Source organism: Lynx canadensis, chromosome A2, assembly GCF_007474595.2.
Source record: "Lynx canadensis isolate LIC74 chromosome A2, mLynCan4.pri.v2, whole genome shotgun sequence".
Taxonomy (NCBI): Eukaryota; Metazoa; Chordata; class Mammalia; order Carnivora; family Felidae; genus Lynx; species Lynx canadensis.
In genome coordinates, this window is record NC_044304.2 from 106,359,276 (window position 1) to 106,386,925 (window position 27,650).

Below are 27,650 nucleotides of genomic sequence, written 5' to 3' on the forward strand. Positions count from 1 at the left end.
CACCACTGTCATTCGGGACCAAACATGCACTCAGAACCTTCCCACATTCTCTTTCTTGGTTTATTTCTTTTTGTCATTTAGGGATGTCATATTGAAATATCCTTGAGAACAGATTTGAAGATGATATTGTCTACAATCTTGTGCTTTTAACATAGGAAGCAGACAATAATATTGGGTGAGGGATAAGGAGGGACATAAACCTAGGGCTCTTCTCTTAGGCTTTTCCCAGAGGAACTCACAGTTGCTAGAAAATGAGCCTCCAGGGTCTAATTACAGTCCTCATCCATCTCTTGCGTCAAATAATTGCATCCTAATTGATCAGCTTGCCTCCACTCTTGATAGGCCCCAATATACCCTACACATATCTACAAAAGAACATTTTTAAGACAAAAATATCAGTCTTCACCCTTCTCCTTCATACTCTTTGATGACTCACCTTAGCCAAAAGCTGAGTTTCTAAAATGTGCTTTATATTAAGAATCACTGGGGTCTTATTTTATTTTATGAATTAAATTAGCAGATGGCCAAATTAACTATTTCTTTTCAATTTACAGTCTATATATCTTTATATATATATATTTTTAACATTTATTTATTTTTGAGACAGAGAGAGACAGCATGAACGTGGGAGGGTCAGAGAGAGAGGGAGACACAGAATCTGAAACAGGCTCCAGGCTCTGAGCTGTCAGCACAGAGCCTGATGTGGGGCTCGAACTCATGGACCATGAGATGATGACCTGAGCGAAGTCAGATGCTTAACCGACTGAGCCACCCAGGTGCCCCAAAATCTTTTTTTTTTTTTTCTTCAACGTTTTTATTTATTTTTGGGACAGAGAGAGACAGAGCATGAACGGGGGAGGGGCAGAGAGAGAGGGAGACACAGAATCGGAAACAGGCTCCAGGCTCCGAGCCATCAGCCCAGAGCCTGACGCGGGGCTCGAACTCACGGACCGCGAGATCGTGACCTGGCTGAAGTCGGACGCTTAACCGACTGCGCCACCCAGGCGCCCCTAGGTGCCCCAAAATCTTAACACATGTTGTAGGCAGAATAGTGGCCACAAATTTGTAGGCACCCTGAACCCTTCCTTTACCTTGCCAGAGAAGAATTTCAAACTCTGGTTTCAGCCTCTCTTAATAACCTCAAACCCAAGCATACTTCCTCATATCTTCCATCCCATGTAAGGTTAGCACATCACCTTTACCCTGAATCGTACGGGATTAGGATTTCTGGATCCTATCCTAGACCTACTGAATCTGAAACTCAGGCATCTTTATCTTAAAACAAAACTCCAAGTGATCCTACTGTTGAAGAACCTTGTTTTAGTAGATCAAAATGTGGAATGGTTGTGGTGTTCATCTAGGCTGAGGGTACAATCATCTTAAAAGCTTTGTTAGAATAACGTGTGCCCTGGGGTGCCTGGGTGGCTCAGTCAGTTAGGCATCCAACTCTTGATTTCCGTTCAGGTCAGGATCTGACAGTTTGACTCAGGTCACGACTGATCTCATGGTGTGTGAGGTCGAGCCCATGTTGGGCTTCATGCTGACATGGAGCCTGCTTAGAATTCTCTCTCTCTCTGCCCCTCCCTCACTCTCTCTCAAAAATAAATAAACTTAAAAAAAAAGAATGAGTGTGCCCAGCTTTTTTTGTGTGTCACCAGGAGTTGGCATTGAAATGCATATCTTAAGAATGCTTCTCAGAAGATTCTGACAGTCCCAGATTTTCCCTCTTTCTCTCTCTCTCTTCCTCTCAGTTGCCAGTCCTATTATCTACCTGAAATTGTCCACCAAATTTTTATATTCTTGGGTCATATATCATTTCATCCATAAAGATGTCTCCATATCCACATTTAGGAAAGATTAACTGCTCTCATTATTGTACTCAAATACTTACTAGATATTTATAATACAAAATTTCACATACTGAATTACAGTCAGTGATCTGTTTCTTTTTCACCTACTAGACTGTGAGCTCCTCAAGAGAAGGAACTGTGTCTTCTTTATTTTTGTCATCTCCAGAGCCTGTTGAATATGCGCTGAAGTCATTACAAATTACGTTTTAGGAACACAGAATAACAAATATCTCAGTAATAGGAAAGTAATAGGAAAGTCAGTGAGACAGCTTCTAAAACGGCAATTTTAATTCTCCCATCTCCAGAAAACAAAGCAGTTTTGTTCCATGTTTTCCGAAATTTCTTACTATGAATCAGTGTAGTAACTTTCATCTCCTTTAAATGTGTCATTTCTGCTTTGGGAAACTCTATGATAAATTTCAATATTATTTTCCTTGAAATTCATAAAGAATGGGAAAGGCCAATGGTAGTTTGTTCACTCATATTAAACATCCTTCCCTGAAGAAAGGTTATATAGTCCCACTTTCTGGAACTCAAGCATGGCTAAGTGACATTCTTTGGCCAGTGACTATTAGCTGAAGCACTAGTCTAAGTTCAGAGCAGAAGCTCCAAGAGTAAGCAGATGGTTACCATGTGTTTTTCCCCACTTGTAACAACCAGCAGTGTTCTGGCTTGCAACTGCACCATCACTAGGAAGTCTGAGACAGGACTGCACCTGGCCCGTGGTGGGTATGTACAGAGAGAAAGAAAGACATGTTGTTTGTGAAAGCCACTTAACACAATCTGGAATAAACTGATACAAGTCTCTTGTGACATTGGACCCTGAAACAACCACAAGCATCTTTGAGTTCCCAAGCAGGTATGGCAATAAACCTGAACGTGGAAACCTTAACTAGTGGGTTCACCATAGTAAGTCTTTATACTAAAGTTAAAGTAAATTTTTTGACCTTTTGGGGCACCTGTGTGGCCCAGTCGGTTAAGCGTCCAACTCTTGATTTCGGCTCAGGTCATGATCTCATAGTCCAGCCCCATTCTTGACAGCATGGAGCCTGCTCGGGATTCTATCTCTCTCCCAGTGCCCTTCTCCCCTTCTTATGCTCTCTCTCTCTCTCTCTCTCTCTCAAAATAAATAATCTTAAATATTTTTTTGAGCTTTTTAGGAGTTGGGGTGATATTAGGGACACTTAGAAGTAAGTGTGTGTGTGTGTGTGTGTGTGTGTGTGTGTATGGTTTGACTGTTAGAGTTACTGGAGGTCTTACTATCATGTAGTGCCTTGGGGGTGCCAGATGCTATACATCCTATGATGTATGAGAGAATCTTGCTCAAGAATTGTCTAGCCTAAATGTTCACTGCTCTGGTGGAGAACACTAGACCACACAAACTACTTTAAATATGCAAGTTAAGTAAATTGAAAGAAGAAGGAAAGAAAGAAGGAAGGGAAGGGAGGAAAGCAAGGAAAGCAAGGAAAGGAAGGGAGGGAAGGAAGGGAAGGAAGGGAAGGAAGGAAGGAAACATGCAAATTCAATAGTTATGTTTACAATGAATAAATGAAAAGTGAGTATGTCAGAATTTGAATTTTTATTCTAATAGGTTTCTGAATCTGTTTGTCAAGAACATTCTCGTGTTCCTAACAAATCCTTGTTCTGGAAACCATTGCATTTCTAATTTTATAGCATATTCTTGAATCAGTTCTTAAATCAAAGGGAAATTTGAAGACTGTTTCTCAGACATATAGTGTCTCCCCCTCTCAGGATTTTAATTTTTACTAATGTGGATATAAAGCTATTTATTATCAGTTTTTGTTTTCCACGTGGGTGTTATTCCTGCCCTTCACCCAAGTATTTGTTCTCTTTTGCTACTTTCCTTATAATAGATGTTATACATCCCCAGACAAATGCTATAGTTCCTTTCCCTTTGGACAATACTGTATACATCTTGAGCCTTCACCATGAGCCCATGCTACCATTTTGCAGGCATTCTTTGATGCTATGCTATGATTTCCCTCTGTACCTTCTTGCTATTGTAGACAAGGATGTTTCCCAAGGGAAGACATTCAGTCTTCCAGAAGGGACTTTGGCATTGTATTCAGAAACTGATAAATCCTTTCCAATCTCATCTACTAGACCAAACATCATGTTACATCTCTTGGGTGAGAGCTGACGTTGTAAACTCATATGCGAACTGCTGTTTCTTGTCATCTTGTTGCATCCACTGGCATTACTGCTGAATGTTTCTCCTCTCTTAGTCACCTTGGTGCTTTGCATTGGACGTAAGCATTTCTCAGTTGTGCCAGGACACCACCGTCATTTTACTGGCCTCATTGCTTTTAGCAGTATTTCCCAATTTAGTATCAACAACTGTGAGTTTCATTGGAATGCTTCTACTCCTTTCTATTTATTTCATTAGGTATCGTATTCAACTTGCACCACGGCGGCAGTATCTATCATGATGGCAACACGCCATGGTAGAATTCGAGTCTCCTGAACACTGAAGAGTCAGGGAACGAAGAGAGCTTGTGTTGTCCACTTGGTGGATCTTTCATTGAAGTCCAAGTGGATTGGATGACGAAAGAACTGGCTTGTCCTCACACACAGAAAAAGATCAAAGAACAGCATCATGATGAAACTTAGAGCCTTAAGTGAATTAAATAATCCAGGGTGTAAGTAACTATTTTCAAAAGGGTCGACAATGTTTGAGGCCAAATCTATTCTCTCCTCCCCTAAATCTCGATTGATTGTATATATTGTCTGAAATCATGGGGTATACTCTGAATCTTTTATTTCATTTCTTTTCATCAAGCCCGAGAAGCTGTGTGAATGTTAATATGAACTGAATAAATCCTGTGATCACTGTAGCACCTTATAATGATGTGTTCCCAAACTGCCATATCACGGTTGATTATTGCTTCTTTTTCTTTGCAATCCTTCATTTAATTTCCACTCCTTACACCGGTGTTAATATTCTGACTATTTGAATTCACTTTTGAGTTCATGAGATGCTGTATCAAATGTTTTGCTAAAATCCAAATGTATTCCATCTCCCACATTGCAGTCATCCACTAATCTTGTAATTCAATAAAAAAAGCAATCAGATTTGTTTGGCATGATTTGTTCTGTGTAAACCCATGCTGCTTATTGCTCAATAGTGCTTAAATGATAAGTAGTGCTCAACGCAAATTTCCTCATCTAACTTCTCATTTTAGCTCGGAAAAGTCTATAGTGTTTTTGTTCATGGATTTTCTCCTGGCACATTGCTAGTTCCTGGGTCTTAAACACCAGGGAACAGAGAGAACATACTAGGTTTATGGTGGTACCATTCATCTTGTTTTGCCTTCCTATGTTTTTCCATTTGTTATCCCTACATTTTCATATCAGATTTTCATTAAATTTATTATGTGAGTAATCCCTTTATTCCCATTTTCCTATAACATCTTTTTAGTACTTGGTAATTGGTGGAGGGACAAGAACACTGAGATTAAAATTTATTTCAAACATCTTTGAGAATAAAGAGCAATGCCTTGGTTCTATTTATGCAGTCTATCCAGATTAGTCATGTAATATAAGAAAGATAGAGTTGCAATTTATCTCTTTAAGTCTGAATCTCACACTTAATGGATGATAATTATTTAATTTTGATGGATTCTTTAGTTTTCACTTGACCATAATTTAAATCACTGTTATGGGTTGAATTGTGGCCTCCCTCCTAAAAAGAGGCACATGGAGTGCTAACTGCAGGGCTTTGGAATGTGATCTTATTTGGAGACAGGATTTGTACAGAGGTGAATGAAACTGAGGTCATTATGGTGAGCCCTAATTGAATATGACTGACATCCTTCTGAAAAGGAGAAATTGGACAAACGGGGTAGAATCACAGGGAAGACAACGTGAAGAGACACAGGGGGAAAAGGCCAACCATAAGCCAAGGAGAGAGTCCTGGGACAGATCCAGCCCTCTGAAGGTACCAACCCTGCCAGCACCTCGGTTTTAAACTTGTAGTCTTCAGATCTGAGACAACATTTCTGCTGGTTAAACCCTCCTGTTTGTGCTCTTTGGTACGGCAGTCCTAGCAAACTAACCAAGTACTTGTCCTATAAGAATATCGTTTTGTTTTCATCATTAGTCCTCTTAGATTATACTCTTCAAGGATTGAGTATTTCCATTTCTTGGTAATCACAGATTTTATGCCAATGTACCATGTGAGCAGGCTTTAAGGTCCTGTAGGAATCAAAGCATTTTTGAAGGGAAAGGAAGAACAAAAAGGACATTCTATATTCAGCAGTTTCCCATTCTGAAGATGAACAATATTATTTTTAGGGACTGTGAAAAGACTAGGCACCCAGCAGGCAATTCTGATTCTTTTTAAGTTGCTGGTGACTTGAGGGAATTATTCCCATCCATTGTACAGGGGCTGATGGGGCTGTAAGAAAGACGCCGTGCCCTTTTACAGGCAAGGAGTAAGGACCCAAACGAAGGGCCAACTCTTGGGTTTTCTCTCCTGGGCTCCTGAATCTTAAAGTGATGCAAGATGGGAGGATAGTTGATAATAATTGATTTCAGTAAGGGCGACCTCAACAGATTTATCATTATTTCTTGCCACTATAACTTTTTTGAATCTCAGTTATCATATCCATCAGTTTGGCCATCTTACTATGCTTCTACTAAGCTCCTTTTCCACTTACAACACGTAGAGTCACAGTGCATTCATTTTCATGAGGACATATCTAAAATTCATAAAAAATAAAGTCTCTCCAGTTCAGCCCCACAGACACCCAGATAGATCCCTAATGCTTATAAACTTCCACCATTCCCTGGATGATAAAATAGAAGATACAGGAATATAAAAAATAAATGTTTTGATACATATAGAGTCACCACAGGTCTGAGGAAGGAGGAGGTTAACTTCAACAGGTCCAAGAAAGATTCCCTGTTAAGTAGATGTGTCCTGGAGGGATGGTTTGATGATTCAGTCACCAAATGTCATCATGGGAAGCAACCCAAAGAGAGCATTACAATCAGGCTTTCTGATATAGAGTGGAGTGATAAAGAGTGAATTTATTTTCCAAGGTTTGAGAGTGAAAAAGTGGGCATTGTTAATAATATGCAGGGGCAATAGGTGAGTTGTGCCCGTCCAACAAGGACTATTCTAGTATCCCAACGGTACTTAGGCAGGTATCAACCTATGAGCTCTCTGCTATAAAATAGTCATTGCCACTGCAATTATGAGATGGAATGCATCAAAGACTGGAAATAACTCAGTGTTAGGATTCTTTACTCCTGTCTATTGACCTTTTTAAGCATCAGTGGTAGGATGGGGTCAAGGGGCCAGATATCAGGGTGGGTACCAAGAGAGTTACAGTGTCTACAAGATGGGGCCTCTTGGCTTTGAAAAACGCCTAATCAGTGGTTATTGTGGGAATGATTAAACCACCAACCAAAAGTAACACAATAAGCCCTTCATAACATGGTGAGGAATCCCAGTATGTACATGTATGCAGCAAGTGTACATTTGATAAATGCTTTAATCAAGATATTCAGGATCAAAGCGGTCCAGAAGTTAATGAGTCCATATTCTGCTCCGCCTTGATTTATAAATTTTCAACATTCTCCTGCATAATGGGCCACATAAACTTACATTTGGTGATTAATTAATGCTTTCTTTTATGTTAATAGGCATGATTGAACTTGTATCCTCATTATATTTGAAGAAAATTATACCTGCTTTCCACTGTACCTAGCATTCTTAAGGCTACTTCTTTACCATACTTCTTTTGCAGAGTCTGGGCACTAAATAATAGATTATTTTAGCCTAACTGATATAGCACATAATTCTCTAAGTGTATGTTAGATTTACATGGGTTAGTCTTATTTAGTTTGAGGACAGGGATTGCATTTTAGATTTATTGTATATTCCATATAGTTTACCTATGGAATGGCACATTTAGTTTGAATGCAGAAAATACACAATTGATTTATAGCAGTGTTTACTACCAATTTGTGGAAGATTCGTATTTGGGGATTTTGAGAGATTAAATCAATGGATTTCCAAACAGAACAAATTGAAATGAATCATCTCAAGTCTGTTCTAATATGAATGAATGAATATTCAGCCAATGAATAAATCAGGGTGCGATGTACTTCTCTTTGGGGATCTAAATTATCCCAACATTTATTTTCATTTTTCTCCTTGTTTTGATTTTAGAAATACTGCCTGAGGGTTTCTGCATAATGACAATTTTTTGTGAAACGAAGTAAACAGTAAATTGTGGGGAAGAAGTCATTTTTCAGTTGACTCTATTTCATAATTTTCTTGATACTGAATTTCAGTGGTAAGTATGCAAAATAATCAGAATGGCAATTTTACGTGCTGTTTGTAACAGTTACTATTAAGATCTTCATGAAACAAGTAACAATCAACAAAGAAAATTAGAATTATCACATTTGGGCCTAGTATTATGTAGCTGAGAAAAAAATAATATAATCTTATCTCTTCACATGTGATCCTCTCAGTAAGGAAGCAGAAGTTTACTCCGTAAGTGAATGATTCTAAACAAATCACCTTAATCTGTAAATGACGGAATACCAAATTGCAAGGAATAGATTTTTGTAAGGAATCTATTACAAGAAACTTGGAAAGTCAGAGAAAAAGACTCTATTTCTTTTAATTTAGAACGTTCTTAGTGTTGGGGCACCTGGGTGGCTCAGTCGGTGGGCGCCCGACTTCGGCTCAGGTCATGATATCGCGGTCTGTGAGTTCGAGCCCCACTTTGGGCTCTGTGCTGACAGCTCAAAGCCTGGAGCCTGCTTTGGATTCTGTGTGTGTGTGTGTGTGTGTGTCTCTCTCTCTGCCCCTCTCCCCCCCACACACTCTGTCTTTCTCTCTCTCAAAAATAAACATTAAAATTTTTTTAAATAGTTAAAATGGCAAGTTTTATGTTATATACATATTACTACATTTTTTAAAATAGAAAAATTACAAGTATTTAATGTTTATGATTACTTCTTTAAAGTTTATTTTGATAGAGAAAGCACAAGTGGGGGAGGGGCAGAGAGCGAGGGGGAGAGAGAATCCTCACAGGCTCCACACTACCAGCAGAGTCCCACTCCGGGCTTAAGCTCATAAACCAAGAGATCATGACCTGAGCCAAAGTTGGATGCTTAACCAACTGAGTCAGCCAGGTGCCCCAATATTTGTGATTGCTTTTAAGTATAAAGTAAAATATTTCTGTAGTATCAAAGTAGGATAGCATTTTAGACTGCAGTTTGAAACTAGTGCTACACGCATGGTCTTTTTTTTTCCTCCTATTTTTTCCCACTACATTTTTCTTCTGACAGTTAAACTGACATTAAAACTATAGGACAAATACTTGTACTAGCTATTCAGGAAATTAAAATGTATAAAAAATGTCATAGTTCACTTTGCAGTGATGTGACATTATTACAAATTAAGATTTCTTTATAAGATACTTTCTATGCTTTCAGTTCTACTTTCTAATTTAAAAATCTGTCTGTTGCTCCTTCTGAATCATGTAAATTCAGATTTACTGTGCCTTAAAACTTTTCTGGAAAATCTATTACTTTCACAAGTCATGTCTAATAGCATAAATCATGGGGGCAGTGTTTACAACTTTCTGATGAATTTGATCAGTACATCTGTCTCCTTTGGGAACATTAAACTGTACCCTTCTCTGGTAGAAAAACGAAAACAAAAACAAAGTGGTACTTCATTTTGATTCTGAAACGCTTAAAGATTTGGAGCGGGGGGTAATCACCATTTGATGTTGCTGTTGTTTAAATAGCACTTGATTTCTTTTCCAGATTTTTCTATAGAGAAAAATGGTTAAAAACCAAAAATGGTTAAAGAAATGTTTTAAGTAAGACCGTGTTTCAGCAAAATGGGAACCATCGTTACATACATTTTTAAGTCATTAGAAATTTAAATCAAGAGGGGCGCCTGGGTGGCGCAGTCGGTTAAGCGTCCGACTTCAGCCAGGTCACGATCTCGCGGTCCGTGAGTTTGAGCCCCGCGTCGGGCTCTGGGCTGATGGCTCAGAGCCTGGAGCCTGTTTCCGATTCTGTGTCTCCCTCTCTCTCTGCCCCTCCCCCGTTCATGCTCTGTCTCTCTCTGTCCCAAAAATAAATAAACGTTGAAAAAAAAAATTAAAAAAAAAAAAGAAAAAAAGAAATTTAAATCAAGAAAGTAGCCAGGCCCAAGTTACAGAAAAGAGTTGATGAATTTGACTGTGATCACATGACATCTTGACATGACATTTTTGTTTTGCCGGGAGCCTCAGCTTCTCCTCAATAAGAGCCATGAGTGACACAGGCAGTGCTGTATGTCATGCATACACATTGGTTGGCACATGGGAATCACTAAAATAATTCAGAGAGTTCCCGTCCCCAAATTTCTTTCTGATACAGTTGCTGAGAGGATTAGGTGAAATAATGTATTAAAAGAGATTAGAACACAAAATTAGGAAACCATTGATCAGATGTCCTGGGAACTAAGTTACCAGAAAGAGAATAATACATGGGAAGTAGTGGAAGGACAGCAAAGAGGTTACTCAAGTACTTGGTCATACATGAAATGATTAAAATGATTCAGATGTGCCAAAATTTGGATGTGTCAAAAATTTAGATGTTCCGCCCTCCAGTCTTAGATGTGCCACCTTCCAGAGTGATCACGATCATGCTTTCAATTTCTGGGCTTTTATTTTAGATTTAAATTTTAAGCATATTTAATTTTCTATCATCACAAATTTCGTAGCATGTTTTCTCAAACTGTAAGTATAATTTCAATACATCCATGTGAATTAAAAATGTCTTCCCCATAGAAACATAATGTTAGAACGGAAGTACATAAGAATATTAGGGTCTACTTGCAAAATAAAAACAAAACAAAAACAAAAAAAAACCCACAAGATGCTACCTTACATATGAATTCATAAGCCATAGCTATTCTGTATGTAACTGAACATTCTAAAGTCATCATTACTTCTATAAAGGTACCCACTAGTCCAGTCTCTTCTTAAACTGTATTTTCCCATAAATTGTTTTTTTAATAAATCCTTCTAAATGTGTCTCATGTTTAAAAAAAAATTAAGTCAAGCCCTACAAGTACTAGTTGTGTTCTGAGTAAACTGGGTCAAATTCTTCAGCATGATGTCCAACACTGATATTTTATGGAATGTTGGCTGTTATGGAATTCTCACAACTGCTTAATTGTTCATTTGCCTCCTTTAATCTCCTTCTATTATTTTTACCTGGATCTCTATTTTTTTTTTACAACAGTATTTTCCCCTTCTTCCTCTCAAACAGCACTGGAAAATAGCTCATGCGCTTATTTTTAAATTTTACTTCTTCTAAGATATCAAGTATAAACATTCAAATGGCCTTCTCCTCTGCAATGTTTTGTCATTATAAGCTCTTAAAACGTTGCCTGATTGACAAAGGAGCTCATTTTAGAAATTCCCATGATCTGCTTAAATGCTATAAAAGTGGGTAATAGATTTCTTTCCTTGTCATATGAAGACAAGGTGACTCACATTTTAGAACTGTTCTTCTGAGCAACAGACATATTCTAAAATTCTTAATAAATAGTAATCCCTGGCAGATGTTAAGAGCGTATAGTAACCACTCATACCAGCACAAAAAGAAATTTATTTAAAAAATATATAATCTGGCTTGGACGACAGAATTAACTGTGCTACTACGCTGTACTTAACACACCTTATCGCTCATCACATAATAGTTACACAAGGGGTTATAAAGTCATGTCATCATTTGATGCGATTACTAGATCCTTTATTGGAATAGGTGAACTTTAATAGAATGTTTTCAGTACCATTTATGCAGAGTATAGTAAAACTATTTCAATGGTAAACAAAAATGCTTTTCAGTAACTTCTCACCCTATCTCCATCAACACAACTTTTGTCTAGAGGTAAATCAATCAGTATTTTGACCAGAGCGTCTTCATCTAGGTGATGGGCTAAATAACAGCACCCTCCCCACAACCCTCCACCTCCATGTCCTGATCTGGGAAGCTGTGAATGAAACAGGCAAAAGGGCCTTCAAAGATGTGACGAAGGAAAGATCTTGAGATGGAGAAATCATCCTGGGTTATCTGCGAGGACCTTAAATACAATCCTCAGTGTCCTTAGAAGAGGCAGCTTGAGGAATATCTGACTTCAGTACAAAGAGGGACATGACGACAGAAACAAAGTCTGGAGTGCTGAAGCCAGGAGCCAGGACTCAGAAATGTCAGTAGCCTCTAAAAGTAGAAGCTAGAATGGGATTCTCTCCTGGAACCTTCGAAAGAATCCCTACATGCACACCTTGATTTTAGCACCTTTAGGCTCATTTTGGACTTTTGATCTTCAGGACTATAAAAGGATATATTTGTGTAGCTTTGAACCATTACCTTTGTTAGGGCAGCCACAAGAAATTAAAACTATCTGTAGAAAGAAGATTCAAATAAATTACCTCCAAGACCCACGCATGATTTCAGAAAACTGTTGTGCACTGCTAGCTTTGTGGACTTTTATTTTTCAGTATTTTTCAGAGGCATAACTTAAGAAAAGTCATTTTTCATTAGTTATTTAGGATGTACCATTCTTGGTTGTAATCAGTCTGTTGGGTAATAGCATATCATCACTGAGAGGCAGCAAAATTAGGGGAGAGATTTCTTTTAGTTTATTTTACCAAGTTGAAAGAAAATGTTATATTTTTAAAGGATGTCTAATAGCCAATTCAATTAGAAATTCAAAACACAAGAATCTCGCAGAAATCAGCTGCCAGATTTATTAATCTATCTGAAAATAAAAACACAAGCAAACAAAAAGAATAAAAACAGAACTTAAAAAAAAAAAACTTGAGATACATTTCCCAAAAGAGTTTATAATGCAACGTTTGAACCCTTCTGTACTGGAAATATTCTTAATGTTAACAGGCCAATTACTCATTTTGTTTTGTGAGTCACTACCTTAAGCAGAAAAATAGTTTGGCCTTAAATATTATATAATTAATACCAGTTCTTCCTTTGATCCATTAAGATAACTCATAGCCCAATCCTTCCCCAATGGGAAATTAGAACTAGATATTAAAAAGAAAAAAGAACAAGGAAAAAAAGAAAAGGAGAAAGAAAGAAAGAAAAAGAATCCTCAATACAATTTCATTTAGATGCTATTTTAAAGACCCACTTTTAATTTCTCCTTCAATTTCTCCAAATACGTTAATACTCTTTCCAATAAATCTTTAGCTGAATATTTTAAAATTTGTTTTTATTCTAAGTGCTGTAAATGGCCACATGAGCATAGTAGGGGGAAAGAAGTTCTCATTTTTAAGGCATATTTATTAACCCATAATGGGCCTAATGATATATAATGTATAGGCAGAACAATCATTGAAATCACAGGTTACATACATACAATGAAATTAAAATAGATCTTTTTGTAGGATTAAATGTGACTAGTATTGATCACTGAATATGGGTTTCCCAATAGCTGTTCAATTTAGATATATGAGCTGTGATCTGTGCCATTTTGGAAAATGGGTAGCCGAGAAATCATCTTTCAACAATCTTTCCTGTGTTCACCAAGAAATGCTTTTATAGGTTCATTTTGGCTTTGTGTTTTGGATTTTTTTTTTTAACATTTCATTATAGACTCTTAAAAAATGCCGTTCCTCTGGGATATTGATGGATTGAACAAAATTCATGCTTTTTGTCTGAATGGTTCAGCAAGCTTTTCAAGGATATTATAACACCATTTACTTTGTTTTTTTCCAAGGTGAATGAAACAACATATTCTGCTTTCAATATTTTCTCCAAATGCCAAACAAAAACAAAACAAAAACCTTTGAAACTTTAAATCTTTAAATCTTCTTTCAAACAATCCAAACACATTTACACAAGTGTCCAAAACAAGATGATGAATATCAGTGCCAGCACTATGTCATACAGCAACTTCCTCAGATCTTTTGACAGTTTGTAAATAATTTTCTATTTCACCAAAAGTTACAAAAGTTCCACAGTTTCCCTTAGCAAGCTGAAGCTTACTCTTCATTTGTCAATGTGCATAAAAGCTGCTTATAGCATAGCATGGCATAAGCTATTTTTTAAGCAATAAATGGTTTGAGTCATCTATTTTGTCCTGAAATGCTATCTGTAGTTAACTGCATTGCTTATAAATGGTCATAGTAAATTCAGCATGAAAGAGAATATTACAGAAAAGACAGCAGCAGAAGCATTAGCATTATCTAATATTTATATATGTTATCAACATAACACAGCAGTAAAAGGTTTAAATGCATATCAACGGGTACCATGTCTAAAAATTACTATAGTACCTATTTAGTGTATTGGATATTTTTCTTAAGGAGTGCTTGCTGTATCTAGAACAGCATAATATGTGATTTAGTACAGTTAATTCTTATCGATTAAATAATGTCTTTTTATGTACTGAAGGAAGTGAGATAGATATTTTTTGCTTCATTGTGATCCTGGATTTAACATTTAAATGAAGATCTCAAAGGACCATGACATATCATTATTTAACTGAAACGGGCTTCAAAATATTTAAACGACAGTATGATTTGTATCTAAACAGCAAGGTGGCACCAGATACATGTAATGCTACTGGCCTATGACTCAGTTTGGAGCCAGAGTCCAAAATTGTGCCCCTCATTTACCGTCATGGTGATCACTCAACTTCAGAGAGAATTACCCATTTTATGGTTATCCTCTGTGAGTCATATATAGAGCAAAACAAAACAAAAACAGCAAATGCAATCTCTAAATACCTTTTTACAACAGGTGCAAAACCAGTCATCTCTAACAATTAAACTGCCATTTACAGTAGGGTTTTTTTTGTTTTTTGTTTTTTGTTTTTTTTTTGTTTTTTTTTTGTTTGTTTGTTTTTGTTTTTGTACATCTTGCAGAGACTCAGAAATGAGAGGGGAAAATGCCCAAGGCAAATGGTCTCCAAGTGGATATTTACACAATGTGAATTAACTGTACCATAGATACCCAGAGAAAATGAAGGTTTTCTTATGTTGTTATGAAATCAAATAAACATGATATAGCTTCATCATACTTAAAACCTGTAGGACCCCATCCCAAGCCTAAGTAAAAAGTAATCCCCGTATTCCCCCACCCATTCACCCATTATCTTCCTGTTACACAGAATAAATGTTTAGATTACTCCCACCCACCCTCAAATAAAGTGCACAGTCCATGGCAGACCATAGAATAATGCAACAGGAAAGCCCCTTTTTGTGTATTATTATTTAAAAATAAAATACAAACAACAAAAATCAAAAATCGAAGAGCACTCAGAGATTCTCTGCATCCTGCAAAAAGAGGAAACGCTTGAGCAGGCCCTGCTTCACTGTCACTTGTGTTAATACACGTAGCCTTCATTGTAGGGATGGGGGTTGCAGCAGCCCCCTTCCGGCATGTAGGCCATGCCCTCATCAAAGTGAGACAGAGGCACCGTGTCCTCTTCATTGATGTGACGTTCCATGTCTGTCTTCAGCAGTGGGCGCTGATTATCTGGAAAGGCCATGGAGAACAGGGCTTCTGGATCACACACAAATTTGTAGACATATCTCTCTCCAGCCACCTGATGAAAACACGGAAGAGAAAAACCCAGCCTTATGTACGGTGCAGGATGTTAACTGAACTTAGTGTGGCGATCATGTCATGATATATACAAGTAGTGAATCATTCTGTTTTACCCCTGAAACTGATGTAACGCTGTATGTCAATGGACCTCAAAAGAACTGCGATCTCTACCATCCCCCAAATAGGAAAGAGCAGGGAAACAAAAGAATAAAAACTTGGTTTAATATACCAGAAAGGGTGCATAATCAAAAAAAAAAAAAAAAAAAAAGAAGGCCCTTACTTTGTAGAATAAATTACAGTCCAAAAGAGGGAAATGCGACCTTGAGTAATGATTGACTCTGAGTAATAATTACATTCATTCCAGGCACAGCTAGAAAGCTTAGCACTTTGCTTGTTTTAAATAAAAGGAAGCTTACATTGTTATTTGGGGGAGGGGTGGAAATCAATGATTTCACGCAGGCATCTCCCATCGAAATTTTTTTCCTTTGTTTTAAATGGTAATATCTTTATAAAATGACTGGATCTTTAAGGTGTAGTGTCTCCCTCTTAATATTACATTTTCTGAAATCGTAGAAAAACTAAACTTCTAAACCTTAAAAGAAAAATGTGTTGTGTTCCTAATAAGACTAGACTAGTGACTTGCTGATTCACAGTGAACTGGTTCTTTTTTCTTTTTCTTTTCTTCTTTTTTTTTTTCTTTTTTTGGCACTTGTGTATTCTGATGTAAAAGAAAAAGATGCATAGCCTTATTTAAATGAAAGATGGATCAAGAGGACAGCATTATCCTGGGTACATCACTTTTAAAAATGAAGGCAAGTTGCATTAGACAGAAGTTAAGGATGTGTGTAAAGTGTCAAATTGAAGTAAGAGGTGTAAAAAAGTGAAAGGAATTTAAAATATACAATGCATAGGGAGGAAATGAGAAAAAGAAATGTGACAGCTGCCTGAAATAAAGGAGAAGTAGCATAATTTGTAGGGAATGACATGTACCAAACTTAAATTTTGAAGAATAATGTTTCTCTAGGAAATTATAAACAATAATGAAGTGAAACACATATGTACCCCCACCTCCATTAACAGACAAAACTGAGGTTCTAAAAAAACCAGGAGTGGGTTGTGGGATAGAGGGCGGAGGGGGTGTGTGCATGAATACAGTTCTTTGCATTGACATTGACAGTACCTTTTTGTATGTGTGCAGAGATTAGTAGTTTTAGAAAGGTGAGAATTACTCAGTACCTCTGGGTTCCTATGTATCAAAAAGGCACTGCTATTTGCTTTGTGATGCAGGAGAAGAGTAAGTTCATGGTTTAGAAACTATCTGTATGTTTGGAGAAAGCGAATCAACTACCAAAGAGCGCTAGTGTTCTGGACTCAAGATTTAGAACATTTTTTTGTCCTGGATTTTTTTAGCTTGTAAAAGGAACCAATTTAGAGAATCCAAATAATCTGAATATTCTTAGGTATGAAAAGAGTGAACACCTCGTTTTTATAAATTTGGACATGTTTCTTAATCTGCTCTCAGTTTCCCCTTTCTTTTGTGAAATAGAGGTGGGAATGGCTCCTATGGAAAGCCTCTTATAAAATCAAGATGGAAGTTTCTAGTACATTGCATAGCAAACAGAGGAGCTAACATAAATTATTTTAGGCCCTTATAAGAAAGAAAGTAAGTTCATAAAGGTGGAATTGCCATAAATATATAAACAGGCAATATCAGAAACAAAGCTAAGATATGAAATCCTTGTGTTCTTTTTTTTTTCTTTATTCAAAGCATCTTGAGGAAAATAAATAAATAAATGGCCTGCATACCTCAAAGCATTCAATAACCTTCTTTGTTTTGCTTGGAGCTTCAGAAAAAGAGGTATTTGCTTTAGGCTACTGGTAGCTTTTTTATCCAACCTGTTGCTATTGGTTATAATTAGAAATGATTTGATAAATCACCATGGGGAATTAAAATGTACAACATGCAATCAAGATTATAAAACCTCTTAAGGAGACTGCCTTGACTCATTGCTTCCTGCTATTTTTCTTATGAAAAACATTTTTGGAGCTACCACTATATTTATCGGACTATGTTAGATGCCACAGAGTTTAGAACAAAGGCTGATAACTACCAAGGGAAATAATGTCTTTTATTAGTAGTAATACAATTACAATGTAGAAAATGCTGCACATTAAGTATACCCAAACTGCAAAGCTGAGATATACAGAACATGAATTTTATAGGAGATGAATTAAAGTAAGGAAGTATCTTTTGAACTGTGCTTTGAAAGACTACACATTTAAATTATGTGTTAATTTTTAAAATCGTAGAAGTAACACAGAGAAACTAGAGGAAAACTAAAAACTACACATTAAACCAAAAGAAATAATGATTTATCATTATATCATCAAGAAATAACCACTGTTCAAATTTTTCCACATATTTGTCTAGGCATTTCTGTTTTGAAATAGAAGTGAACACATGTATGTACAGTCTAAAAGCCATACCCCACCCTTTCTTCTTTCACAACTACTGAAATAATCAGGATTTTTTATATGTTTAGATCCATTTGATTATTTTTATTTTCTAAACTTTCCATTTTATTTTCCTTGACATACACCACATACATACATAATTTTAAGTTTATATGATCTGAAAAGAAACCAGAGTATCAGAATTTTAAGTTTCTAAACAAGTGTGGTCATATAAACATTTTTCCACTACACCCTGAAACATAAAATTCTATATCACACTTTTTTTTTTAAGGACAGCATAATTTTCCTGAGTGACTCTGTTAAAATTTACTTAACCATTAGACTGATACAGACGTTAGGTAAAAATCAGAGGGCAAGGCACTCTATAAAGAGGGGACCATATCGGTGAAGTAATGAGGGGGTCACAGGCGTATCAAATAGCAGCAAAGAGAATCACTGAACACATATGGGGAAAAAGAGTAAACATGTCTGTAAAAACTGTAAACAGCCTTCATTTATGTGCTGGCTACAAGGAGACCTCAATTTTGCATATTTCACCATTAAACACCCTATGCTTTCTCACATTGCACGGCAACACCCCAAAAGGTATGTCATAGAAACGACAGAATTTTGCTACCCTCTACTAGCTGATAAACAGTTGCAAACAATTTCTTTTGGCAATTACATCCCAACAGGGAAAAATGTGAGGAGCAACACTATTTTAATCTGTATTTTAGTATCTATGCCATAATTTGATTATTTGATAGTATCTTGTCTTATCAATCTATTAAAATAAGAGGTAAACACACGGTGTGTGTGATCATCGGATAAATAAACAGGCACATGGAATGGTGATATTAGTAATAAGAATCACGTTTGAACACCCTTGAGAATAATTAAGACCTGGCATGACATCCTGGAGATACCCTGTCAAACACTATGTCTAAAAGCTGAGGTGTAACTAGAGACCTTCTCCTTTTAACTCTCTGTGAATGCTCTCTTTAATAAGAGACTTAATGGTCAAGACACAGAAGCCAAATATGTCTCAGCTCCCACTGGTTTCAGGGTGTGAGTGGTATTCAGAGCTACCTTTCGCTGAAGACTTCTATTGTGCCAGGTATCACGCAACGGTCTCGGGTACCTTATTTCATTTAATCATCAGAACAACTTCAGGAAGTAAAAACACCACCATTTAGCAGAAGAACCTGTTCAAAAAGGTGACCTGCTGAGAAGTCAGCATGTAAACCCGACTGCATTCTCTCTTTCGCTGTGCACCACTACCCAGGACTGGGGAGCACCTGCTGCACCAGCCCACGTGACGTGCTGGGACTAGGGACTTGGTGAGGAAAATGAAAGGGTCTCGCTGCAGGTGGGAAGGGCAGGTGAGAGGAAGGGAGGAATAAAAAAGACCCTATGGTTGAGATGGAGAACACAGGGGAGCAGGTAGTAATAGGTTATATATCTTGAAGGCGAGATTCGGGGAAATAGGAAATGAGAAATGGATTCAGCCTTATCTTTCAAGGATCTTGAGCACTCTAACTTCTGAGCTGGTGAACTCCAGAGCACCAATTCCCTTTGGTCTAAAAACTCAGTGATGCTGTTCCCTCTGTTCCAGTATGTTACATGTAGCAAATGGTTGAGTTTTCTTGGCGTAAATATAGTGGTATAAAAAATATGCCACAGTGCAGAATATATACCTATGTTTGTGTCACCCAAATGAACAAAGGACGCATAATAAGACAGTAATGTTCACAAAGGATAAATCATAAACTTGGTTCACAGTCTACACAACTGGAATGAATACACATGCAAGGCTGAAAGACGTAATAATCACAAGTATTCAATGTTTTATCTTTATTCATCAGTTCATTCCCTTCTTCAAAAATTTTACAATCTCTTCTGCATGCACTTCGCTTGTTTTATCTTACTCTTTTTTTTAAAGCCACTTTCAAATACTAAGAGAAGCTCACTTGAAATGAAATAAAATATATTTAACTTCATTCACCAATGAAATAGTATCAATACTTATTTTTAATAAATGGTTTAGGATTCTAAGCTGTCACATGCTGAAACCAGGCAAGATCTCAGACAAGATGAGAAGATTTTTCAGGACAAGAAATTCTCTGAATGTTTCTTAAGGATAAGAACAAGGAGGGAAAAAGTAAGCATTCAGTTTGTATTGGAAACTATAAACAAAAGCATTTCCAAATTATATGATTGTGGGGAATGTAGTGGACTACTGAAAACTTCTGGGAAGATATACGTGAATATTAGTACTGAAACAACATTTTTTACCAAATACGGTAAAGCTGGGACTGCCAGAAAGCCTACTAGTTTCTATATGATATTATTACACCGGTCTCTAATGCCCAGGAATTTATAAATAGAAAGGCTTGTAATACCAAAACCAAGAGCTAAGCATATGTTAAAATGAGTGAAAACCTTGCTTCAGCAATGCAATGATATGTGGCTTTTAAAGTACGACATGCAGATTAATGTGCAACATTTCAATGAATTTTAATGCTGTTTTAGTGCTCACCTTTTGCATGATTCCTTTCTCATAATAATAGCGAAGCGAACGGCTTAGTTTATCATAGTTCATAGCTGGCCTGTTTTTCTGAATGCCCCAACGCCGGGCCACCTGCCACCAAAACAGAATGACATTGTAGTGTTAAGTACTGCCTTATCAAGATATTTCATAAAACACTAGTGAATTAATCAATTACTTCCAAACCTTCCAAAACACAACCAAATTAAAGACCTAAGTAAAGAGGCAAAATCATGATCTGAATTTTCCTGTGTCCTGGTTTGCTATTAAACCAGGCGTGCAGCGCAGAGATCATTCTGAAACTTCACAATAGAATTCTTTGTCACTATTGTTTTGGATACAAAATTAAATGGAAATAAGGGGATGTGTTTACAATGGGAACGAACAGGCTGCAATTCACCAAGATGAGGCAAGTTCCATCCTGAGATATATGGCCTGTTTTTTCCCTCTTAGTTTTTCAGATAAAACCCATAGATCAAGAACAGCTTAGTGATCTCTTTGTAAAGGTGTTTTTCGAGGTTGTGATAAACTAAAGGAAAAAATACCCTGTTTGATCCTAAATAAAAGAGTGAACAAGTGGCATTTTATGTGCAGCAGAGGAAACACTATACAAATTCATAATCTGAACTGCAAATAATTTTTATTGCCTGAAGCAGCATCAGAATAAAACTGTAACCAATACTAAACTGGCAAATTAGGCATTCACTTAGACAACAGTAATTGCATACTAAAAATAAGAAGGAAGTGGAAAAGGTCACCATGTACACAAGTCCACAAACAAAAATCTCTAAAGCAGAATGTCCACTTTGTTGTTTAGTGAAAAATCTCAGAACTTTTTATAATGTGGCTTTGGAGGAGCAACTTATGTGGCAGAGGAGAGGTTTTCAAGAAAAGCCCCTTCTTCAATGTATATGCCTCCCCCGCGTCACCACCGCCTTGGGCTGGCTGACGCATTATACTGAAGAGCGTAGCCTGCTTTTTCTACCCCAGCTACAACCACGTTCTCGTTAATTTCCATATTTTATTAGTCTGAGCAGATACTGCAGCTGTCATGCATACCTAGGCGACCCCAAGAGAGCATTAGCTAATAGAGTTAGTGTTTTCCTTCATTTCTATGAAATTCCAAGTTGTTGCTGGGTCCCATACACTAAAATAGCATGCTTTTCAGAGAGATCATAATGTCTTTCTCCATTTTATTAGCAATAGGCTTTCCTCAGGGTTTGGTTTTTTTTTTCCTTCCTTTTAAAAATACTGATCCTTGCTATCTTCTACCTCCTTAATTTGTATTCCCTGAATAAACATACGATGTAATTTAGCCACATGCATCCCTCTACTTTTTTAAGAGCAGAGAAATGTGATGCAACAGGGACATGATGACATATCCAAGTGGTCATCACAGCAGGTACATCTTAATTTTCCAAAGATCAACTTTATTTTAATGCAAGTGTTCTAAGCAGTAGTGAAATGGGAGGGTGGCAGTAAGAAATGAAAGCAATGCTTTCTAAATAAACTGCCTTTTAAAAACCGAATAATGAACATCAGCAAATCTTTAAGAGATTTGGCAAGTGAACAGCATGCAAACCTGAAAAGGACATGAAAACTACTTTTTTCTTTTTTTTTAAATATATATATATATATTTTTTTCTTTTTTAAATATAATTTATTGTCAAGTTGGCTAACATACAGTGTATACAGTGTGCTCTTGGTTTTGGGGGTAGATTCCCATGATTCATCACTTACATACAACACCCAGTGCTCATCCCAACAAGTGCCCTCCTCAGTGCCCATCCCCCACTTTCCCCTCTCCCACACCCTCCCATCAACCCTCAGTTTGTTCTCTGTATTTAAGAGTGTCTTATTGTTTGACTCTCTCTGTTTGTAACTATGTGAAAATAAAGTATTAATATTTCCTTAAATTAAACAACAACCTCTGAATAGTTTTTCATTTACAAATGCTTCTCATGAAGAAACTCACCAGGATGTCCCTAGAAAGTAAAAAACTTGCAACCAACTTTAAGACAACACAGTGGAAGTCTCTAGGGAGAGAAAGATGATTTTTTTGATACCATAAGCAGAGTCTGATTTTGAGGATGCCTGGTAATTCTCAGCACAAGTGGGTATTAGTAGGTATTTTAAAACAGTAAAATTTATTCTTAGAGATGTTTTCTTAAAATTTTGTGATGTTTATTCATTTTTGAGAGACAGAGAGAGACAGGGCATGAGCAGAAGAAAGGCAGAGAGAGAAGTAGACAGAATCTGAAGCAGGCTCCATGCAGACCCACAAACCATGAGATCGTGACCTGAGCCAAAGTCAGATGCTTAACCGACTGAGCGACCCAGGTGCCCTGATTCTTAGAGATGTTTTAACTGACTCAGTGTCACATTCATCAAGAGAAGTGCCACATACCAATATGCCTATGAGACGCAGATGAGTTATGCAAGATGAACAAGTTCTAGAGATCTACTCTACCACGGGGTGCCCACAGTTAACAGTACTATATTTTAGTCACAGGTAGAAGGAAATAACTGTTCGATGTAAATTCCTATCGCACGTACTCAGTTCTCCGATGAACCAACTCTTCAGTGATTATTATTAACATGTTCGATGAGGTGAACAGCACACATTTCCATCACGTTAAAGGGCTTTCAAGTTACTTTACATTAAGTGTTTCTAGTCTCAATTTGTTAGTGCTTCACATTTTTATGGTTCTTTAGCTTACATCATTTAAGTACATCTACATAAAAATGAATTTCGTTTGAAAGCCAAAGTAAGCTTGAAACACACTACGGAAATTCAAACACCCAAACATTTAGCCCATACTAGACAATGGATATTTTCAAATTCTGAAATTTGTATGTGTGTTTGGTGTAGGGCAATGGAGATGCAAAGCTAACCCAGCAAGCACTAGTTATAATCTGAAGTAGATTTATAATTATGCTAACCAGCTCCTGTTATTTCAAACTTCTTTTAATACATATTTGAATCAGATAATCTCTTAAATAAGAAAGGTAACTTATCTTCTGGATATCAAACTACGACATGTTATCTGATTATAAATGAATACCTGGTTTCAAAGGACAGAAAATTTAAGATGTATAGGCCCCTTATCCTAGGTTGTAGATATTTGGTCTATGAGAAACTAATCACTTGGGTTCAAAAATAGCTGGATATCTTACGAAATTCTTCAATCTTTCTGAGGTGTTTAAACCCTACAGCCAAAATGATCAGTCATAGGCATGTTAACTGAAAGTCTTCCATTGCTTTCTTGGCTAATGTAAACCAAAGTCAACTTAAAAAGTAGCAGAGAAAGCACCTTTAATAAGACACAAACATTTCATACAAAAGTCACCTTTCTATAGAGGTCCAAAATGCAATTGGAGGGTTATGCCATAATAATTATAGTAGCTTTAAGTCTGAAACTAGACCTGGGGAGAATAAAACTTGAATTGAGACGTTTTTCCGGAAAACATTCCATTTGTCTGTGCACGGGGGCGACAGTAAGAAAGGTGAACAGGTAGTTGAAAGTGTGTTCCATTTATCCATATTATCTCTCTAGAATTCTCTCACTTTGGCAATTTCTTAGGTATTACGGTGACACTTTTGTATTAATCCTACTTTCTCATGGGGTGTACACAGTCCTGGACTTGCCCTAGAAAAGGTACCACCAAAAATCGAAAGAGAAGCAATGTCCCTACTAGGCCCGCATCTCTGAAGGAGGTGAGAACTTCCTACTGCAGTTCTTGTGGGCCCTTTACCCCCCCACGGCAATTTCTCCCCTGCTCCCTCTGGCACATGACTTCGTTTCTCAAACGTCCCTCTCTGACCCCTTGACAAAATTAAGATTATCCAAATAACAATTCTAATACTCAAAACAATCCCTTCATGTGCACAAAGTAGTTGAACTTCAGATACACCTTCTCCTCCTCAAAAATCATCATCAAACATCCCCAAAGTAGATGCTCTCTTAGAGACCTTCCCAAGCACTGCATTCTTGAATCAAGTCTTATGCCAACGATGCTCTGGCTAGTTTTCTATTTTCAATTCCACAGGATGGTATTCAACTGGAAAAAGTGTGCAACACATTCATTTCTTAGTTTAAAATGGATACATTTTTTCCTTTGCCCACCTTCAATTTAGAAGGTTTTCCTAAAGTTTAAAAGTAAAAAAAAAACAAACAAACAAAAACGTTTTTGGCACACTGATCGATATATGTTTCTTCAATATTATAACATATCTGGTTTTCAAACAACAAAAATCTGTTAAACCCACCTCTTCGGGCTCAACAGTTTAAATTCCATGCCATCGCCCAAGTCCCAGCAATGAAATGAGAATTTGAAGGGTCATCCAAGAAGAGCTACCAAAAACTGCCAAGAGCTGAAGTGACCCCCGCCGCTGGTACGTGGGCCTTCCCTATACATGCCTGGCTTCCTGTTGATGTCTCCTAATTAAAAGGTTTTAAGTTTCGATTAGCAATATTATGACATTATATAAAATTTACTTAAGTCAATCGTAAAATGATTAAAACACAACCACTTTATGGGTGTCTGTGAAATGTAATGTTACTGCTAAACAGGGCTTTAAAACAATTAAAGATTTGAAGTAAAGTGAGAATCTACAAACTCACAAACAACTATATATAACATATAAGGGTCAAAATAATTGCCACACAGGTGCAAGAATAAATCCACGGATGTCATTTACTGTATAACATTTTTGTATAACCATCCCTTTTGTTTTCATTCATTTATTTAAAAACCATACTGTCTAATCACACTTCTTTTGTGCTTTTATTGCTAATGACATTATTCACTGCTCTAAGCACACTGAAGAGGGAGTGATCAATTTTAAGCTCTGGGCACTTTATTTGTACAAATTAAATTCTGCAAACTATAATGTGTAATATCTCATTGACCTGCACATTACAAACTATTGCAAATTCTAATGCAAATATTTCAAGCAAATTTAATGGCATCTTAAACGTTGGGTTAAGTAATCTGTACATTATTATAAATTAGGAAAATCTCATAGGGAAATCAGAGCATATTGGATTATCATCATACCATCCTTTTCCACACCTTCATACGGGCACTACACTTTCTTAGCTGGCCACAAATAAAAAATTTCTTTGTTTTTCTTCATCTCTTGCTTGCATTTCAACTCATGAGTTTAGCTTACTAGTGTCTTTTTCTAAAAGTGCAATCTGAAAGACATACGTACTGGAGCTTTCTGGAAATCTCTATTTTAATCCAGAAAGGTTGGTTGTGTTGCATTATTTGTTATTATACATAGTGTAAAACCTAATTAAGTACATTACAGCACTATGGATGTTAGTACCACAATTCTTCTGGCATAAATCTGGTCAGTTATCTTGCTTTTACCAACCAACCAAACAAACAAAAAAAATTCAGCATAACTCCTGATTATTTACAATCTACCTCCAGGCACCTACCCCTAAAAATATGTGGAACTGGTCACACTGGGAACGGATGTCTAGGGCCCTACGGACATATCATTGTTAATGCACAACTTCTCTTCTCCACGATAGAAGCAATTCAGACAGAATATACTGAGCTAATCTATTCACAGTTAGTGTCAATTATAAAGGTCAGGTGAAGTCAGAAGCTTCTTAAAACTTTCCTTTGGTTAGTAGACAGCAACACACCTCTTAAAATAATCACAAAAAGAGCAACACTTTAAAAACCATAACCAAATAAAAATTATTCAGTCAATAGCTGCAAAAATCATTATGTCATTTTGGTCTAAGCTAGATAATACAGAAGTGTCTCTTCATATTGATTTCAATGACAGTTTTATTTATCTCAGTTTTTCCTTCTGATGACTCACAAATTTTTTCATGGGGTACTGGCAATTATACAGAGTGAAACCCTGTCAATTTTATAATCTCTAGGTTGTTTTTCTGCCTTATAAATGTGACGGACCATACTGGCCCTTGGCGATGAAAAAAAATAACCCTTTGTTTTTCTACTCTTTTGCTCTCTATTCCTTACAAAAAAAAAAAAAAAAAGTAATAAATATTATTGTTCCAAAAAAGCCTTTCGTAGTACAAAATGAGAATATTTAAAAAGTCAAAGGGGAATGAATAATCAAGATAGACATTCATGTGATTAGGCTTCTTTAGATATGTCGTAATCCTATTGATAGTTTTTTGAGCTATTTTTCTTCCTTATATGCCCGTGCTGATATCAAGATTTTTAAAATGTTAAGCTCACTAAGAATGAAGCAAAGAAAGAAAGAAAGAACGAAAAAAGAAAGAAAGAAAGAAAAAGAAAGAAAGAAAGAAAGAAAGAAAGAATAAGAAGAAAGAAAGAAAAGAAAAACCTGATGAAGGTCATTCCAAAAAGTAAAGGCGTTATGCTCTGTCTGAAGAAAAAAGTTTGTATTTAAGAATTGTGACACTCCACACCTATCACACGCTGAACTTCGAAGCTAAACCATTATCTATTTAGAATAAGGCCAAAAAAGTGACCCCTGCTGGAGCTTAACCCTGTGACCTTCAATGAATTTAGCAATTTAAAGCAAGATTAAGGAAAAAGATCTTCCCAAAATTATCATTCCTTCTGCGAAGGACCAGAGTAGCAAAAACCTCAGGAACAGAGTAGTCTTCAAGCAACTAATTAGAGATGTAGAAGCAATCTGAGCATGCACTTTGCTGTTTAAATAACAACGATTAAAAACTTATGAGCGCTACCAAGTCATTACAGCCATGATCCCCAAAGTTTGTGCAATCAGCTAATCAGAGGGTCCCTGCTCATTTCCTGTTAAACAATCAAAGCAGGAAATATGGAGCCCACTCCGAAGAACCACTAAACCAATGAACTGTTCACTTTTTACCCAAGCGTCCGCGTAGATGCTGACTTCTGCCACCTTTGTTGAGAAAGAAGAAATTCTATTTAACTTGACACTCTTTTCTAAAATCTGGAACCTTTTCACTGCAATCGAGAGTGATATTAAAAAGGTAATGCTTTCCTGACTCCATTTTAAGCAATTACAAAATAATGGCACATTAGGAATGAACATCTTCCCGAGGGGGGGTGGGGGGGGGAGAACAAAAGGACTACAATCACTAACTAAATGGGCAGCTATGTTGTTCCTGTGCTCCATAATGCATCTTTTCATGAACAATAAAAGGAAGAAGACTGCATTAGTCATCTGCGTA

The 27,650-nt window shown here is 36.8% G+C and overlaps 1 protein-coding gene across 1 annotated transcript in view; it reads right to left on the reverse strand.

Moving 5' to 3' along the window:
* Window positions 1-12,626: 12,626 nt before the first annotated feature.
* The window catches only part of ETV1 (ETS variant transcription factor 1), a 91,383-nt gene continuing 76,359 nt past the window's right edge, over window positions 12,627-27,650 (reverse strand). Inside the window, 3 exon segments of the mRNA XM_030308041.2 lie at window positions 12,627-15,468; window positions 20,464-20,565; window positions 24,739-24,914. Coding sequence (XP_030163901.1) covers window positions 15,247-15,468; window positions 20,464-20,565; window positions 24,739-24,914 — 500 coding nt within the window. The 3' untranslated portion in view covers window positions 12,627-15,246.